Raw genomic sequence first — 18,425 nt, 5'->3', positions numbered from 1 at the left:
CAAGGAAGCAAACAAGAGTAGTACTCCCTCTGAAGAGCTGTGAACGAATCCCGATCTTGTGGCTAGTTATCCGCTCCAGACATTGCAGCTTGCTGGGAGCTCCAGAGCTTAGGTTTGGAATGCGCGCAGCCGGCAGGCGCGCGCCACACCCAGGCTCCTGGGACCTCGGGGGCCCACGAAGTCCAGTCCGCTGGTGGGGATTGGCAGGAAGCACTCAGAACTACCGGCCTGGAGGGACTGGGGGCTCCTCTGGAGACTCATCTGGCCTCCTAACAAGAGGAGCTAGGAGAAGGGATGTCAATCTACTGGGCTTCCAGAGTTACCGAGTGAACTGTGATTATATGATCACGCAGGGAATCATGTTGTTAACCAGAGGGGCGCAGGAATACTAACGAGGACTCAGAAGTTTTAGTAACGTAAAGATACGAATCTATCAAGGATAAAGGCACTGGATGGCCTTATTGAATCACCCAATTAAATGTTCCCTCTGGTTTCTCAAGGTAGAAGCGCAATAGGAGATATAATGGGGTCACAAATGGGCCACTGGGAAGTTAGAGGAAGGCTGTGTCTATGGTCTCTCAGATTCAGAGGATTCTCAAATCAGTCTGGAGTGACTTTTATTCCCCCAGGTGATCCCTCTTGCTGGCATCTGTAGATGACAGTCAGCAGGTGGCATAGATGTTGGCACCCAGTCGCATATACTCCAGCAGCTCCATAGCCCGCTGTTCCAGGGCTTGCAGGGTGGCTGCCTTCTTGCTCAGTGTCCGCTCGTTGTGCACCAGGCGATGCTCCAGCCCTGGAGATGAGACTGCCTGAGCCACATTCTGACCCCAGCCCTGACCTCTTTAATCAATCCAATCTCATGATCCTAGTCCCAAAGCCTTTCTTGACTCTGGCCCTGACTAGCTGGAACTGTAAAACTAGCCCTGACACCAGACAACAGCTAATTCCATTCTAAATTTTTAGCCCAGCCGTGATCTCTGCCTCACCAAGGACCTGACCTGGACCTTACCCTGATCCTTACCCTACTCTTGTACCCACCCCACTTCTCTGGCCCCCTCACTACAGCCCAGCCACGCACTCTCCAGGCGGTTCCAGATACTCTGTGTCCTCTTCAGCAGCTCTTGGGCCTCAGCTTGTATGTGGTGAATTCGTACTTTGGTGTCCTGCACCACTGTCACCAAGCCAGATGTGCCCTCCTGCAGCTCTGCCATACCTAACCAGGCTACCTGCAAGTCCTAGAACAGGGGCAGAACATGAAATCTCACTCCTTCCAGGCCTCAGGTTTTTGGAAATAGAAGGTTTAGGAAATGATACTCTGCCCCAACTCAGTATATCCCAGTCTGACCTAAACCACACCTCCCATTGTTGAAGAAAAGGCTGTGCCCACTGTTTCCCACCTCACCTTGCCCAGGCCCCCAGTGATGCCTGCAGCTCTGACTGCCCATTCTTCTGCGTCCTGAGCCTGCTGCTGATTCAGGGCTAAACACATCCTGAGGGCTTTGGCAGCCTCGAACAGATGACCCAGGACTGGAGTCACATCTACTGCCAGAGCCATCTGCCCTGCTGCCTGGGGCAATGGTCAGGGGTCACAGGGAAGTCATAGCAGAGAAGAAACTGGGTTCAACGTTTGCATGATCAGGGTGCTCTGTAGCACCCTGGCACCACAGTGGGTCAAAGGCAAAAGGAAGGGAAAAGAATAGGAATCATAACAGCCCTAGATACGGAGTGTGAGGGACCTGTGGGCTTCAGGTAGGGTGTTACCTCCTGCACACTGGCCTCCAAGCGTCGAAGTGCCTGCTTTGCCAATTGGAACCCTTGCTCTGCAGCTCTGGTGTGACTGCCCACCTTGGCTAGTGCCCCTTGAACATCCAGCATTTGGTCCAGGACCTTGGCTGTACCCTCTCTGAAGGGCACAGATGGTCATCTGGGGGTATCCCTTCACTCCCACCCTCTGACCTCCATTCCAGCTTCTTGGCCCTTCACCTGGTCTGCAGTGCTTGTTCGAGGATGCCTTCAGCTCTGTGCACCTCCTGGCCCACAGCGCCTGGTGCAGGGAGGTAACCTTGAATCTGATCCAATAGGTGGGCAACACCTGTTGGCTCACCTTGGAGAAGGGGCACTTCAAGTGCATCCCATGCCACCAGCTCTATACTTGCCACATCTGCACCTTCATCTGTAGGGAATGAGATAGGACCTGAATGTTCACTCTCCTTCCTGACTCAACAACCCTTGACCTAGGCTTCTCTCTGACTGTCCCTGACACCCCTGCCCCAAAATGTACTGGAGGATTACAAAAGCCAACTGTTAACTTTTCAGGAATTTTACAAATCAGTCACTAAATAGTCAGTTGGCAAATATTAGATTATTTTCACCATGGAAATGGTAAAATCCCTAAATCAGTTTCCCTTGATCTCCTAAAATGTTATTAAACATTTACTAGCATGCCACTGCTCCTACTGGACCCCTTGTGAATGTGAGTATGAATCATTCTGGAAGGAGGACCAGCACCCTGGCGGTGCCTGGATGCCCATCCATCCCGAATCTCGGCTGTGAGAGACAACATACATACTCATAAGGAAGTGAAGGATGGTCTGCACAGTTGCTTGCATATGGGCCATGGCAGCCATGCCCCAGGGCCCTCTTGCACGATGCCACGTCTCCCAAGCCTGAGATTCTGAGGCGCTTGCTATATTCTGGATTTGCTGCAGCTGTAGGATTGGGCCACATGTAGAATGTGTCACCTGCCACATATGCCCAAGTCATGGGGCCCCTGTGACTTGTCTCATGGCTCCCACCCATGGCCTTCATGACTTTCTACCAGTTGCTGATGCTTGTCCAAGGCTGTAACTGCTAAGCCCAGACTTTGGGAGGAGTTACGAGAGGCAATCAGAGCCCACTGGACAGTGTGCAGAGTTCCGGGACAGTGGGGAACTCCACAGGGTGCAGGAACACAAGCCAGTTGAGGTCCCTGACCTCTGCATTCCTGGAAACAAAGTGAAGGATCCAGTGAGGCATGCAAGTCACAGAGTCCCTACTGTCTTATACTTGGGGTATCCTTAAGAAAGAGTTCACCCCTCAGCAACCCCCCCCCACAACAGGGGTGTACACCCCCACCCACCACGTCAGCTCTAATAGAGACTCTCAGCAGCTGCACGTGCAGCATCTGGACCCTTTTGACCAGCCCCTTGAGTTTCAGTTCCCATATAGTGGTCCTTGTGGGCTGGCCCATCCCCCAGAGCAGCTGCTCTGTCCTTTGCCGGGTTTCTTGGGCCTTCCCCAGTATGCTGTCTGGTTGTTCAAGTGTGGCCGCAGCTTGGGCACTGAGCATGGCCTCTTGGGAAAGCAGAGCAGCCTCAGAGGTCTGGGCCCCAGCACCTGCCAGGGATATAAGAGAGGGTCAGAGATCTACCCATGGCCACAGGCCAGTTAGTTTCATGCATCTCCAGATGCATTGCACACAATGGTGCCCGGTCCCTTCTTCCTGCCAAACACCTCAACTGGCATCTATCCACCTATCCCCTGGGCCTCACCTTGAACTCCTACGACCCTTTTAGTCCAGGCCAAATCCTTGACACAGCCTAGCTCCCAGGACAATGCTTCCAAACGTTCAAGCTGCCCTTTGATCCATAGTCTACTGTCAGCTACAGAATGTTGTATGGTCTGTAGTGTCTGGGCCAATGTAGTAATTTCTTTCCTGTGGGAAGAAATGGCATCAACCTGGCCAGAGATGATCATTGCTCTATGACCTTGAACTCAAGGAAGTCTACGTGACTCCAAGACACCATGATACTCTGAATCCGTGATCTTAGGAAGCTAGCTGGGGTTTCCTTCCCTGCCAGACTTCTCACCTGAGTCTGGCTGTCCACCTTGTAAGTTGCTGCAGGGTCCCCACAGAGCAGGAAGGTGTTTCCAGAAGTGCCTCTATCTGCTGTAATACCCCTTCCAGGGTTTGTAGGCATCCACCACTGCCCTGAGTCCCCTGGCCAGGCGTCCCTTGGCGGAGGGCAGTGACTTCCTGGGCTGCAGCTTCTAGCTGCAGCTGGAGGAGAACTAGCTGTTGGTTCCAGGAGGTAAAGCAGGTGGGGCAGGGTGTGCAATATGGGAAGTCACCTCTGGAACCACGGGCACATGCCTGACACTTCAGGCCTGAGATGCCGTCTCTGCAGAGGCAGGCACCTCTGTGCGGGTCACAGCTGGGTGAAATGGAGCCTTGGGGGTCACAGGCACAGGCTGCAGGGCAGAGATGGGGTCCAGAGGAGGAGGAGATATGGCAGTCAGCACAAGCTCACCTTCAGGTGACTGAAGGATGAGGATGCTGTAGTGTGCATTTAGGGGCTCACACTAGACCTGACTTGAATTAAGTTCAAGCTGCTGTGAGCACTCCTCAACCAGGCTGGCTGAGAGGCCTCACAGCGCGGTGGCCTTTGTGCAGAGAAAGAGTGCAAGGCCACAAGGCTGCCACAGCCTGGTCAGGGATCACCAGGATCAGACCTGGGCTGGGAAAGAATCAGCCAAGGTGTGTTCTCTGTGGGCATCCTTGAGCTGGCCCCATTGAGGCATCCTCCCCCCCCCCAATTATTTTTTGGTGAGCAGAGAAACTTCTTACCTACTAGACAACTAGAGCTCCCTTCTCCCTTGCATTTATTTTCAAAAGTATTTGTGTTTTGTGGGGAATAGCAATCAATGTGTTCTTCCTCAGGGAAATCCCAACAGCTTCCCTGCTCCTCCCCTTGAAAGGCTGCCTTGCTCATGGTGGTGACTGAGTGCCTTCTCACCTCTGCACTCTTGCTCTGGGTCACCCCAGTACCCGTCCCGACACTGAGAGCATGTGCGGCCCCCAAAACCTGGCCGGCAGGGGCACTGACCTGTGACCTGGGGGAATATCAGGGACAATTGAGAGAGCTCAGAGGTGACACAGTACACTCCCTTACACTGTCTTTTCCCAGCCATGCTCCTACCCCAGGCAGCACCTACAACTACCTTTTGCTGAGGGCCCTTCCCAGTTGAAGACTTCTTCTGGCCTGGTTCCCCCAGGTACCTCCCATCCTCCCTCATCCTTCACTTCACTTTGGGTATGTGTGAGCTCTTTACCTTTGCTTCTTTTTGTTGAATACATCTCACTCTCCCAAGCCCTCTCTTCCACGGTCTTCTCCCTCTGCCTATGCCTTCTCAGTTTCCTCCCTGGCCACCCACCCCTGTCAAGCTCGCTCTACTTGCCATGATCCTCTTACAGTGGTTCACATGTTAATTTGCAGCTGAATATGGATTCAGACACGTGTAATCTCATACCCATTCTCTGAAATGCCCCACAATCTACTCACAGTTCATTCATACAGAACACAGACTCATAAAGCTGTTTGCAGGGCATCACATGGACACTACCACCATCCATAAAAGCATGAAGCTTATCAAAGGTGTGTATGTATGTATACACACACACACACACACACACACACACACGTATATTTACTCACACCTGGGCACTGCCACATGCATGTACTATGTGTGCTCACTTACTGGGTGACACACAGGCCGCAAAGCATGCTGGGTATGGCAATCACAGGGCTCACAGCCCTGGGGGCCGCCCAGGTTCCAGAAGAGAGGGGCACAGCGGTTGCAGTCCCGCCCCAGTGTATGGGGGCGGCAGAGGCATTGCCCGCTGACCTGGCTGCAAAAGCAGGCTTCAGCTCCAGAGGGACACTGTGTGGGGACAGTGCCCCGCGGATCACAGCTGCAGCCTAAATGGAAAGAAGACTTGGCGGAGCCTGTGGAGGGGAGAACCTACTCATCGACTTTGGGATGCCCTACCCACCACGCCCACTCACGCCTGCAGCCCCCTGGGCGCAGGGCACTGCCATAGAAGCCAGGCTTGCAGTGGGCACAGCCAGGGCCATGGCTGTGGTGAAGACAGCGCTGGCAGCGTCCACTGAGAGGGTTGCAGGCGGCAGGGTCATGGGGATCAATGTTATTGTTGCACTGGCAAGGTCTACATGGACTCCTTCCAGGATCCCCTTCCGGCCAAGGGCGTCCAAAGTAGCCAGAGGAACAGCGATCACAGCGAGGGCCTGGAGAGGAAGAGGGTGTATGTAGGTGGTCCTAGATGTCTTTCTACATGCTTTGGACCCGTGGGTTCCACACACCCAGCCAACAAGTCTGACTTGTGGTTAGGAGGGCAACAGACACAGTAGTTACATTGCAGTCCATCTTCCTGGCTTACAAGTGCCACATGTATGTTGTTGTTTTGTACCACACAGCTGGAACCAACTCATAGCTGACCCTCCAGTGGGTTTTCAGAGGCAGTAGATCACACGGGAGGAGATTGCTCATCTTTCTCCCGTGGAGCAGCTGGGGAATTCAAATCGTGTACCTTTGGGTTGGCAGTGCAATTCCTTACCACTAAGCCAACAACACGCCCTGTCACATCCCCATTTGACCCTTCCCTCCCAAAATGAAAAATTTTAAGGGCAGGTACCAAGCTTGCAGCTCGGCAAACAAGCATATGAAGATGATGGGGTTGTAAACAGGGCCATAGAACCACGGATCTGCCACTGCCAAGCATGCCTCACCTGCATAGCCAGGCACACAAAGGCACAGGACACGCCCACTCATGTTGTCCATGTGGCAGGAACTCCCGTAATAGAGGCCAGAGCCAGGGTACCCAGGACAGGGGCAAGGTCGGCACTGTTGGCCCGAGCCCAACACAGGGTCTCCATAATAGCCATCCTGGCACCTGGGGGCAGTTAACAGATGGAGTGGAGACTGACTCACTCATTAAGTCATTTTAAGTCATGTCCAGTCCTCCAGTGGCCTCCCTCACCTCTCACAGTGCCGCCCCGTGGTGGCCCCTTGGCAGTCCTGGCAGATGCCAGTAAGTGGGTGGCACAGCTCAGCATGACCATTGCAGGCACAGGGGTGACAATGTGGGAATCCCCACCGGCCAGGGAGGCAGTGATCACAGCGGCGACCAGCAAGGCCTGCCCGGCACGGGCACTGCCCACTCTGAGGATTGCAGATGGCACTGGTGGCACCCTCAGCATGGCAGCTGCACTCTGTGAGGAATGACAGAGTGATCAAGTCATGCAGGGCAATGAGGTGTTTAGCCTCCTGCCCACTCCCATGCCCACTATCCCTGAAGTCTCACCATTGCAGCCAGTGGGGCCAAAGCCATATGTTCCAGGCACACAGTGGTCACAGGTACGACCAATGACACGGGGACGGCAGGGACACTGTCCACCCAGCAGGGCACACTCAGCACTCAGTGAACCCTGTGGGTGGCACTCACATGCTGATGAAAAAAAAAGGAGCAAGATCAGATGCCACTCATAGTACTAACGAAATCTCAGCTCCACCAATGGGTGCCCACCCACCAAGGCCGCCTCCATGGAGTAAGGCTGAGATGCTGCAGACCAGACGGGTGCAGGCCTCAGACATGGTGCTGGAGGGGCCCATCCTTGCCAACTCCATGCAGCCAGCCTGGCGGAGCTCATGTAGACGCTGCATGGCTCCAGGGTCCACCAAGCGCATCCCAGGCAATTCCTCTACTCGAGGCAGGAGCACGACCTACAGAAAGGCAGAGGGAAGCAGGCAGTGAATCCAGACCCACTCCCCAGCACTTGCTACCTCTCCTTACACATTGGCCCTCACTGTCCCTTCCTGCTCCACTTCTGTTTCCTAATCTTTTGAGTCTGTTCTTGTCTCCAATGACATTTGGGCCTTCTCTCAAGATTCTATTCTCTTCATTTCTTTCTCCGCTCAAAGGCTTTCTATTGTTTCTGTGATAGATGGAAGATCCCCGTCTCATGGACCCTATCAAATCTGGTTCCTGCTTCTCCCTATCTTCTATCCTTTGCATGTGCTGTTCCTTTTGCCTGGGCCCCCCGTTCTCCATGCATACATATGTATACACACTGTTGGCCTATCTCAATCCTCTTGGATTACAGGACTCTCTGACCTCAGTGCCAACACTCTAAACTTTTCCTGCTGTAATTTGTGTCTCCTTCAGGTCTCCCCTAGGTGTGGGACAGAGCCCCTAGAACCTCACAGAATCCAGAAGGATGGTACTGCCGCCAGCCCTCCAAACACCCTTGGTCCGCCACAGTCGCATGGTCATAGAATAGCGTGTTCCAGGCTCAAAGCAGAAAGGCCTGGATAAAGTCACAGCCCTGCAGGGGAGGAGTGAGGATGGGATGAGAATGGGGTGGAGCCAGGAGATCGTGATCATGTAGTCCAAGGGAAGCCGTATTTCTACATCACTAATGGAAAACACCAATTTATTAAAATTCTACTGTTTTAAATGAGGTCCTTGATTTGATTGTTCTATGACATGACCCTATTCCATACTGGGTCTTGGTATGGTGTTAAAGGTGTTAGCAGCACAGCAGGTTCCTCCTGGTGCTGGGGTCACAGGGTGCTTCCTACCTGTGTGCGTGGGGTAGGGCTGCCTGGAACAGATGCTCTGTGGGCAGTACATGGGCACAGCGGGTACTGCTGGGCAAGGATTGGGCATGGATACTGACCAGTACATGCCAGTCTTCTGGTGCCTGGGGTCAAAGTCCAGGGTCAGCTGACCACAGAGAGTTGCCTCTACCCACCACCTGTCATCCGCCCACCTGCCCCCATGCTACTGACTTGAATCTCATATCGAAGGACAATGTCATATTCCAGGGCACGAGGCACTGCAGGTGCCAACAGGAAGAGGCCAGCTCCGTCGGCCACCCGTGCAAAGTTGGAGACATTCCACAGCACTGGACCAGCACTCTGGTCCTGAGACCGGGGATCTGCTGGGGCCTGTAATGTGACACACTGGCTCCCAAGCCTGGAAGCTATAACCTTCAGGGCTTGGTCCCCATTCCTTCCTAATAACCAGTGACCCAACCTTATTCTTCACCTTGGGCAGCTGGCGATTATGGCGGTTTTGTCGAGCAGGGTGGAAGGTACATCTAGGGTCACGCTGTCTCCAAAGCCGGGGCTGGAACCAGCGGGCAGAGGTCCCTCGGGCTTGTGCACAGTGAGGAGGAGTGGGCCAAGGGGTTCCCTGAGTACAAGTGGCATATAAGTGTCCTCCAGCATTCAGACACTGTCCTCTCCCACTGCTGTTGTTAAGTGCCATAGAATCAACTATGACACATAGCGATCCCGTGAACAATGAATCTGAACCCTGTCATCCTGACCATTTCTGACACACTAGAGCCCACCATCACAATCACTGTGTTAATTCATCTCATTGAGGGTCTTCCTCTTTGCTTCTTCCTCCACCTCTCCAAGCATGATGTCCTTTTCCAAGAACTGATCCTTCCTAACAACATGCCCAAAGTATGGGAGATGAAGTTTCACTATTCTTGCCTCCAAGGAGCACCCTGACTCACTTTTCCCAAGACATATTTGTTTGTCCTTTTGGTAGTTCATGGGGTACTTATCTTCCCCCATACTAACCTGGAAATATGAGTTCTATTCTAAGAGCTCTTAGATAGATCACTATGATCCCTGTCAACCTTCCCACCGCTGCCTGGCTCTTCCTGCTTAGAACCCTCCAGTAGGTAGGTCTCAGAACACCCTGAACACTCTCTCTCAGCTTTGATTTCATCTTTCCTTTGGCCTTTCCAGACACTCACAGGCAGCCGGGGGTCAGTTGGCTGGAGATGCTGGCCAAGTTCAGCTTCAGCTGTGGCCTGATCCAGGCCAGCACAGAAATGCCCTGACTGGAGTTCATGGCAGCGGCGGCCACGGAGGTGAGGGCGGCACAAGCAGAGACCTTCCCCTGCAGAACACCTGAGCAGGAGTAGAGATGGATGAGAGCATCAGGTCAACTCATGATCCCCACTGTCTTGAGTCTTGCTCCTCATGTTGTGCCCTGTACCTGTTGCTGTAGGCACCCCCAAAGTCACAGTCACAGGGCCGGCAGCCTGGAGGGTCGCTGCTCAGACCCCAGAACTCGGGCTGCAAGAGAGAGTGGATGGATGGTAGGATGGACAAGCAATGAACTGTGCATGGTGCCCGCCTCCTGGGAGGAGAGGAAACAAACTCCGACTGACTGGCGCTAGGGCTGGGGTTAGGGTGTGGGAAGGGAACAGGGAGCAGACAAACGTTAAGGTTTGAACACCTCTCTGCTTTCTGCATTTACCTAACCTTGGACATGTTGCTAGGAGAGGTTATTCATTGGGAAAGGACATCATACTTGAAAGGGTCAGGGGACAGCAAAGGAGAGGAAGACTCTCAACCAGGTGGTCTGACACAGTGACTGCTACAATGGGCTTGAGTGTGTTGGAGATGATGAGGATGGCACAGGCTAGGTCAAGGTTTAGATCACTGGGTTGCTGAGTCATACATGATGACCTAATAACAACAACTTGCTTGCACCTAAAGGAGAGGAAGGTGATTGTGTGTATCCTCAAATAGCTCCTCTGAGGCAGGAAGAAGTTGGGAAGGCTTTGTTTGGACAGGGTTAAACAAAACATTCATAAAGTTTAAGGGAGCTCTGGTGGCTTAGTGGCAAGAAGTTGCACTGCAATCCCAGAGATATGCGGTTCTAATGCCCCCAGATGCTCTGCCAGAGAAGGAGGGGCCATCTCCTCCTGTACCAGTCAGATCCGATTTGATGGTACACACACACACAAACAAAATAATAAAATAAAAAAAAATCATAAAGTTCAAGGAGAAACTAGAAGAGGGCTAAGCTGTTCCGAGGACAAAGTCTTCCTCCAAACATGTCCAAAATGAAACATCTTTAAACTTTGTACATATTACTGTTGTGTTCTATTCAATGTCTTCCTTTCTCATGCAAGTTCAATTAGCCAAGGCGGTACTGACCTTGTAACCAAAGCAGGGCCCTGGCACCAACCCCTGAGCAAGGCACAGTCACGTTGACCATAGTTTTGTATTGTTAGTTCCTAGAGATTCAGGGCTTAAGGTCAAGTTCAAATCAGGGGATCAGTCACAGCTCACCAGACAACGGCTGCAGTCCCGTCCAGAGACAAAGCGTTTACAGTGGCAGGTACCACTGGAAGGGTCACAGGCATGAGTGCCAGGGACCCGGCCCCGGGAGTCACACCTGCAAGCTGAGGCACAGGATTCTCAGGGTGCTAACGGGGTTACTAGGAGCAATCTATGTGTTATCAGGGCAGTAGTTTGGAACAGAGCAGGGAGGATACAGGTCACTCACGCTGACAGCCTTCTGACTGAGTGGTGTTCAGGCCATAGTGACCAGGTCGACAGGACTCACAGCGTGGGCCCCAGACATGATCTTTGCAGCGACATTGCCCAGAGAGAAGGCCGCGGGTCTCATCTGTGTGGGTGTCACATAAACCCCCTTCCAGAGTACCCTCAGGGTCGCAGTTGCAAGCTATTTGGAGGTGAGGATAGAGGTCATTGTAAGGCTGAAGGATCATGATCAGAGTGGAGACTGGATGTTAGAGGACTCACATCGGCAGGAGCGAGGGGAACGGGGATCTTCCTGGGGATCTCGGTAGAAGAATGGCCGGCAGAGCTGACAATGGCGCCCGGCTGTATTGTGTTGACATGCATCACAAACACCTCCACTCACGTTGCCAGATGCCAGGTACAGGGCCATGTCAAAGTGGCAGCTACGGGCATGCCCATGGCACTCGCATTCTGGGGCATACAATTAGGCAGACATGGGGTGAATTGATCCATAATACGTATGGTCAGGTAGGACAGGGTATGGTACTCACTCTTGCAAGGATGAGGGTGCCCAGGCTCTGCTGCATGCCATGGGTGGTCCTGGTATAGGGCCTGGCAGCGCTCACAGTTGGCACCAGCTGTATGGTGGCGGCAGACGCAGTGTGCATGCACCTGGCAAGGAGGGCCAGATATATCTACCCCAGTCCTCCAGCTTGCCTATCCCACCAGCCCCATGATGCCCTTCCTGTGGTTCTCACCATGCCTTCCGTGTTGGTGGAGGCTCCTGGTGCTGGCCTACACTCAGAGGCATGGCCATGACACAAGCAGCTGCCCTGGACCACAAGCTCATAGATAGCATAGTAGTAGAAAGGGTGTCCCTTGAGGCTCCTTAGTGGCCTGTCACCAAGCGTGTGTAGTTTTGAGAAGTTCACACGGATGTTCGTTATGTGCAGGAGCTCTGGGGACATAGTTAGATCTCAGACTCTTGGGTTCCTTCCCTTCTGATGATGGGATCTCCTCCCCATCTTTGCAGCCACCTCCTTTAACACTCATGTTGTGGGGTTCCCTGATCTCTGCTTCCTTAGGGGCAACCTCCCAAAACAACCATGGCCTCTTCCCACAGTTAGACTCCATGCCTTCTACCAACCCCAATGTTGCTGGTTGGCAAAAACCTGCAGATTCCAGTACTTCTTGGTTTCTCCAAGGACTTCAAACACCCTAAAGTAACCACTGCCTGGCACTCAGTCTAGTAATCTGTTTATCACCTAGCTGAATGGCCTAGGGTATTAATTTGTTTGCTTATTTAGTAATTCTCTTTTTCTGGTTTTGTCAGCTCTAAGACAGATACCTTATCTGTTCTCCATGGAACATTGCCCAGATGATGCCTGGCACTGGGCAGGGCTCAGTGAGCACTTGTTAAATGAATACATGGATGGAGGGATAGGTCCAGGGCTCCTCTCTCTTGTCCACAGCTCAAGTTAGTTACCAAGTTGAGACTACCTCTGGCATCTCGTTCTGCCAGTGCTCTTTCTCCTGAGCCAGACACAACCATGAGCTGCCTAGACTGCCAGCATGAGAGCTTAGAGTGCAGTGGGTGGGGGAGAAGTGCCCACTGACACAGAGGGAAAAAGTTTGAGGACTGTCTTTGTGCTCTGCTGTCTGCACAGCCTGGCTCTGGACTGCTTTGCTAGGTTATGTGACTCTCTTGTCCTATCACAAAAGATTTCTGCTTTTCAGAAACAAAGCCATTGTATCAACTCATAGCTAACCCTCCAATTGGTTTTCGGAAGCAGTAAACTGTACAGGGAGAGATAACTTTAAATTGCCAGAGGAACAACCCAGAGCTTTGGGTTAGCAGCATAATTTCCTACAGACTAGGCTGCCAGAGTGCCCTTTCCAGGGAAGGTGCCAAATTAAAAAATGTATTGGTGCCATGTCCTAGCTACTAAGATGAAAGGCACCAATAGAGACCAGGACTATGAAGCATAGGTGGACAGGGGCAATGATGAGGGACAGTGTGGGGGATAGAAACCCATAAAGGAGAAAGTTACGAGAGTTAGTGACAGAGGCTAACAGGGGAACAGTAATTGGGTCAAAGGATGGACACAGTGACCGAGGAAGGATTAAGGGCAGAGATGGGGAATGCTCCTTGATGCCTGTCAGGAGATAAAAATGGGAAAGAGTAATGGTACAGTTACAGAGGGTGACAACAGAGGACCCTGATGGGGGACGGTGACAGGGCAGTGTTGAGGATGAAGGGATGAAGTGGGGAGACTGAACTGGTATGACCGGGAAATCTGCCCCATTGATACATGCTCCCAAGCAGGACCTCGCCTTCCAGGTTCTAACCTGACAAGCAAGGGGTTCAGGATTGGGCATGTGTGTGGGGTGATTACCCTGAATCTCAGGACTGTTTGGGTCCTCCACCTCAATGGCTGGGTCCAGAACTTCAAAAATTACCTGAAGGGGAGAAGCAAGCGCTAGACTGTGAGTTCATTCCAGTGTTCCCCCTCTGCTCCCCAATCTCTCTCCCTGGGGCTGACCTTGCCCTCAGTAGAAGGCTCAATGTCCGAGTAGTGCTGGTCACAGACGATGTCACTGAGCCTGCGACCAGGGGCAGGAGGGACCCCAGGGAAGAGGCCTGAGCAGTTGTGGGCAAAGTAGCGATACAAGTGCCAGGAGTAGCCATGGTCCACCGAGCGCTCAAGGAGCAGAGCTGCTGGGCGGAACGTCTGGGGACAGGAGAGAGCCCTTCAGTCATCAGGAGCAAGAGTCACTGGTAGCTGGGGGAGGGGGGCGCAAGGTCACAGGGTCACAGGTTATCTAGCAAGCATTCAAGTTGAGGTACTAAGTCACCTTGAAAGTCATAACAAGGTGGGTAAAGTAGAAGGCAGCCTCGAGGTCCAGCTGGATAGTGACATTCTCCACACCTGCAGTCACAAGGACCACTAAGAGGAATTGTACACCGACCCCAGACCCGCACAGATGGACTGACACCCTCACCACTCTCTGCCTGCCACCAGGTCTTCTTGCCACCACGGCTACTCCAGGAAATCACGTTCTCAATGCTGTGGCCTCGCTGGGCCCCAGGGTCACAGAAGTAGCAATTCTCGGAGTCCTAGGGAAGGCCCAAACAGACTGACTGGGCAGAAGTCTAAGACCAGCCCCTTAATTCTAAATTCTCACAGTGCAGGCCTCTCCAGCCTTTATTAGTGTCCTGAACGTCCCAGGACACCACACCACCCTCATCCCAACACTCCAAAGGCAGTCCTGACCCTCTGCCCCACCTGCAGCTGGGTGACAACACAGTAGGGTTCAGGGCCACGGCGGCCACAGGTGGATGAGGCGTTAAGCCTTTGGCCACGGCCAATGAGCAGGTTGCCAGTGGGTGGGTAGCAGCTGCCACTTGAGCAGCTGAGTGGGGAAACGATGTCTGGTACTTGCTGGGCAATGGTTCTGGGGACCTGGACTGGGAAAGCAGGAATTGAGTCTAAGTCCTACACATACCACCCTCCCCTGCATCTCATCCCACCTCACTGGGGCTTCACACTCTGGCTGAGCGAAGATGCAATCCCTCCTCACCCATCTGTAATAGCAGCAAAACTGGCAGGACAGCTCCCAGACTGACTGGGGGTCTTGGACACTGGGAAGTGGAATCAGGCCTGAGAAAGAAGATGCAGAGCGGGCTCTCAGCTGGCCAGCATTGCTGGGTGATTATGACCCCAACTTGTCCCCAGTACTCACATTGTGGATAAACCAGTACAGCCAAGAAGTATGCCGGGTGGTAGGGCCACAGTGCAGCTGTGAGCAAAGGAGTCCCTGGAGCCTGGGGGACCAGGGTACAAGGGTTGGGGTACAACCAGGATAGGCTGTAAATAGCAGCTACCACAAGCAGATGAAAATGGGGGACATCAAGAAGCACGAAGAGCCTTTTCACAGGTCTGCAGTCCAGGGCAGCTGGCGCTAGTGGGGCCCAGGTTCAGGCAAATCTAAAGCAGCAAAAAGGATCCAATTCTTATTCAAATGATGTTCCCACCCCCAGCCCTGAAAGGCTGCTGTCTCTAGGCGCCTCAGGGGAATGTCCCCCTCCTCACACAACCCAGCAGCCACCATTCAGCCAGGGAAGGCAGAGAAATACTGGCAAATGGGCGGGGCAAGACTTGTTGACGGGTGGAAGGTTAATGTCATTCAGGGTCTACCCCCTCCCAAAGGAGTGTCCACAACACCCAAGTACCTTATGTCAGGTTGTCAGAGGGGCATGCTGAGTCTGGATGGCAAGCTCCAGCAGTAAGACAAAGCACCCAGAACCCAGGCAGCCATAGAAATGCTCTGGCTCTTACATGTCAGTGGGGGCAGACTCTGCGGCCCCATATTCAACCCAAGCCCCTAGCTACCAACAGATAAGCTGAAGGTAGTTACTCTCTTGTGAGATGGGGAAGAAGCACACGAGTTACTGCCAGGGCACACCCTGACAAGCCTGGGCAAAGCTTCAAGGTTATAGCCAGAAGTGACTGGAGGACAAGGCCATGCTGTCTGCTGGGCCCCAGGGGAACAGGGCCATGACGCTCCCCTTCTCTGGCCTAGAAACACACTGGCTGAAAAGGTGCCAAAAGAGCTGCTTACTGTCCTCCTGCATGGGGCCCCTCTGGAGTAGATCAAGGAAAGAGTGAAAGGTTCCACCTTTACCCTCGGCAGATGTCCCACATCCCTAGAGGCTGGGAAGGTACTTGCACTGTACCCAAATTGTTTCACATCTCTCCAGAGAGGTCTGGAAGCTGCCCCCTCCCATATCACACCATCACCCACATTGCCTCTTTGGCTAGCCAGTTCCTGGAACAACTTTCCCCATTTGCTTAAGCTGGCGTGTCTCCGAGAAAGCAAGCGCGCGCACACACACACACACACACACACACACACACACACACACACACACACACAGACCACGAAGGGTGGGCAGGAGACGAAGCAGTGGAAAGGTATAAAACGTGATCAATGGAACAATGGACATACAACTTGAAGAGGAACAAGTCACAGTGCATCGCGCCACAAGAAACCCCTCCCGCCCACCCCAGCCCACATCCTCCAGTCTCAGAAAGGATGCCACTGGCCACCAGGGCCCTGAAGAGACACCCGAGTCCTCAAGGTTGTGGAGCCCATGGGCACTGCACACCCTGCTGCTGGCCACACAGCTAGCTGAGCTCAGTCTCCCCAAACACTGCTGTGGGCAGGAATCAGGGTGCCAAGTTTGGTAGTAGTGGTTGGAGTTGTATCACCGGAGACAGATTCACATGGAGGATCTGCTGAGCTCGCTGCCGCATCTCATCGTCCGAGGACCACTGGTCCACCTTGATAGCCCGAAATTTGAGCAGCTTTGCTGTGCTAGGCCCTAGACCTGCCTTAGGGGACTGGGCTCCAAGCCGTGTTCTCTTCTGAGGAGGAAGCTCCTTTGAACCCTTAGCCCTTTTTCGTTTCTGTCCCACAGTCTCAAGGGGGCTTTTTGGTCCCCTCCTTGCAGTCAGAGGCTGAAGAGATATCTTGGGCTTGCCTCTGTCCCTAGGCTTGGTCTGAGTCACCTTGACCTTGGTTTTGATATGCACTGTTTTGGTTTTGGCCTTGGCTGGCACTACTTTGGCCTTGGCTCGAACTGCTTTGGCCTTGGCCTGCACCACTTTGGCTTTGATTCGTGCCACCTTAGCCTTGATTCGTGCCTCCTTCGCCTTGAACTGTGCTGCCTTGGCCTTGATCTGTGTTGCCTTGGCCTTGGCCTGTGCCACTTTGGCTTTGACCTGGGCCTTGGCCACCTTGCTCTGTGTCTGAGACACTTTAGCTGAGGCAGTCTTAGGTAGTGTTCGCGCTATCTTGGCCTGGGCATAGGTAACTTTGGCCAGTGTTCTAGTTGCCTTAGCTTGGACTGTTTTGTTGCCCAAAGAGACCCCTTTCACCCTAAGGCCGGTGAGTGACCCAGATGCTTTGCAAGTCTTACTCTGGGAACCAGTTCCTCGTCGAGGTCCAGCCTTGGGGCCTTTAATAGGCAGGCATTTGGGGCCCTTGCTTGTTATTTTTCTAGGAGCCTTGGGAAGAGGGTTCCCCGCACCTTTCCCTGGGCCCTTCCGCAGCTTTAAGGGAGAGTCTGCAAGTGAGAGTTGCAATGACTGTGCCTTCTGCTTGGCACCCAAGCAGGGCATGGGAGTCTTGAGTGGAACCAGGGCCTCGAGGACAACAGAGAGCCGCATGGCAGGGTAGACACCTGGGTAGAGATGAGCAGGGAAGCCCATTGCTGTACCCCGGGCTCGGCTTGCACTTGACTGCTTTAGGGAATTCAGCAATAGATTAGTTGTAGCATGCTTGGCAAGGGTAGGTGTGGATGCTTTGGCCAGCCTGCCAGAAAGTGGCATGGGTAGTAGTGTGGCCCGGCCAGCGGGCAGCCGCATGGCAGTTCGGGGAGCACTAGCTGGAGGTGATGCTGCAGCTGGGGTTGGAGCACGAGCTTGCAGCTTTGTCTGGCTTGGCGGGCTGGCTGTACATGAACTGTAGCCATAGACATCACCACTACGCAGGACAGTAGGTTGGAAGCCATCATCGCGCAAGCCCTGTAGGAAGGCTACTAGCTGGGCCTCTGTAGCACTGAGATCTTGGCTCATCGGGTTAAAGACAAGCAGCGCCTCCTCCAGGGCCTTCTTCCCTGCCGTGGAGATGCGCGACCAAGAATGAACAGCTTTCTCCTCCACATGCTGCACCACAACACTCATGGCATTAGGCACTGCAGATCTGCCTGGGTATCCGCAAACCAGCGCTCAGCACCTCAAGGTAAGAGGAAAAACATCAATGAGAATGGCACAGAAATAGGAAGCCAGGGCAGGTAGACCATCAGGGCCCACATGATCCATGACATCATCCACTAATACCTAAAGGCCCAGCCAAAGGCAGTTCTTTCAGGATACGTACCCACCAAGTCTGAGCTATCCAACATGTGTAAGCTCTGGAGAAAATGTAATCTCTGCCCTGATTCAATTCTGTGCTCTGAGGTCAGAAATCTAGTGTTTTAAACTCAGACCAAGAAACAGAGGTGAATATGCTTGCCTTTAAGAAGCCCAGTCTAGAAAGTGAGACAAAAACCACTATTTTCATTCTTGAAAAAGAATGGTGGCACCAAGCACAGCATGCTAGTGGCTCAGGGAAAGGTTCCAAGCACAAAACTTCACTGATACAAATGGGTCAAAAAGGAGTATGGCTTAAACAAAAGCACCCAAGTAAGAGTAAGGTGTGCTGGAAATTGGGATCAGAAC

At 53.1% G+C, this 18,425-nt stretch overlaps 2 protein-coding genes across 2 annotated transcripts; both read right to left on the bottom strand.

Moving 5' to 3' along the window:
- Nucleotides 1–662: 662 nt before the first annotated feature.
- LOC102859724 (laminin subunit beta-2-like) lies at nucleotides 663–16,178 on the bottom strand. The gene is made up of 27 exons (XM_006893014.1): nucleotides 16,150–16,178; nucleotides 14,427–14,553; nucleotides 14,143–14,257; nucleotides 13,996–14,069; nucleotides 13,683–13,871; nucleotides 13,536–13,599; nucleotides 11,898–12,097; nucleotides 11,691–11,811; nucleotides 11,422–11,610; nucleotides 11,162–11,341; nucleotides 10,945–11,057; nucleotides 9,876–9,939; nucleotides 9,615–9,771; nucleotides 8,941–9,037; nucleotides 8,632–8,790; nucleotides 7,371–7,563; nucleotides 6,821–7,052; nucleotides 6,570–6,733; nucleotides 5,829–5,929; nucleotides 5,521–5,667; nucleotides 4,779–4,875; nucleotides 4,180–4,233; nucleotides 1,987–2,176; nucleotides 1,765–1,906; nucleotides 1,406–1,570; nucleotides 1,082–1,238; nucleotides 663–796 (listed from the first exon to the last, which is right to left on the bottom strand). The coding sequence occupies exons 1-27, from the start codon at nucleotides 16,176–16,178 to the stop codon at nucleotides 663–665; spliced, it is 3,654 nt and encodes a 1,217-aa protein (XP_006893076.1).
- Nucleotides 16,179–16,370: 192 nt separating this feature from the next.
- CCDC71 (coiled-coil domain containing 71) lies at nucleotides 16,371–17,888 on the bottom strand. The gene is made up of 3 exons (XM_006892920.1): nucleotides 17,052–17,888; nucleotides 16,767–16,952; nucleotides 16,371–16,712 (listed from the first exon to the last, which is right to left on the bottom strand). The coding sequence occupies exons 1-3, from the start codon at nucleotides 17,886–17,888 to the stop codon at nucleotides 16,371–16,373; spliced, it is 1,365 nt and encodes a 454-aa protein (XP_006892982.1).
- Nucleotides 17,889–18,425: the final 537 nt, after the last annotated feature.

Source organism: Elephantulus edwardii, unplaced genomic scaffold (assembly GCF_000299155.1).
Source record: "Elephantulus edwardii isolate Elephantulus edwardi_28Jun2011 unplaced genomic scaffold, EleEdw1.0 scaffold00121, whole genome shotgun sequence".
Lineage (NCBI taxonomy): Eukaryota > Metazoa > Chordata > Mammalia > Macroscelidea > Macroscelididae > Elephantulus > Elephantulus edwardii.
The sequence above is the reverse complement of the archived record's forward strand: the minus strand, read 5'-3'. Positions and strand labels throughout refer to the sequence as shown.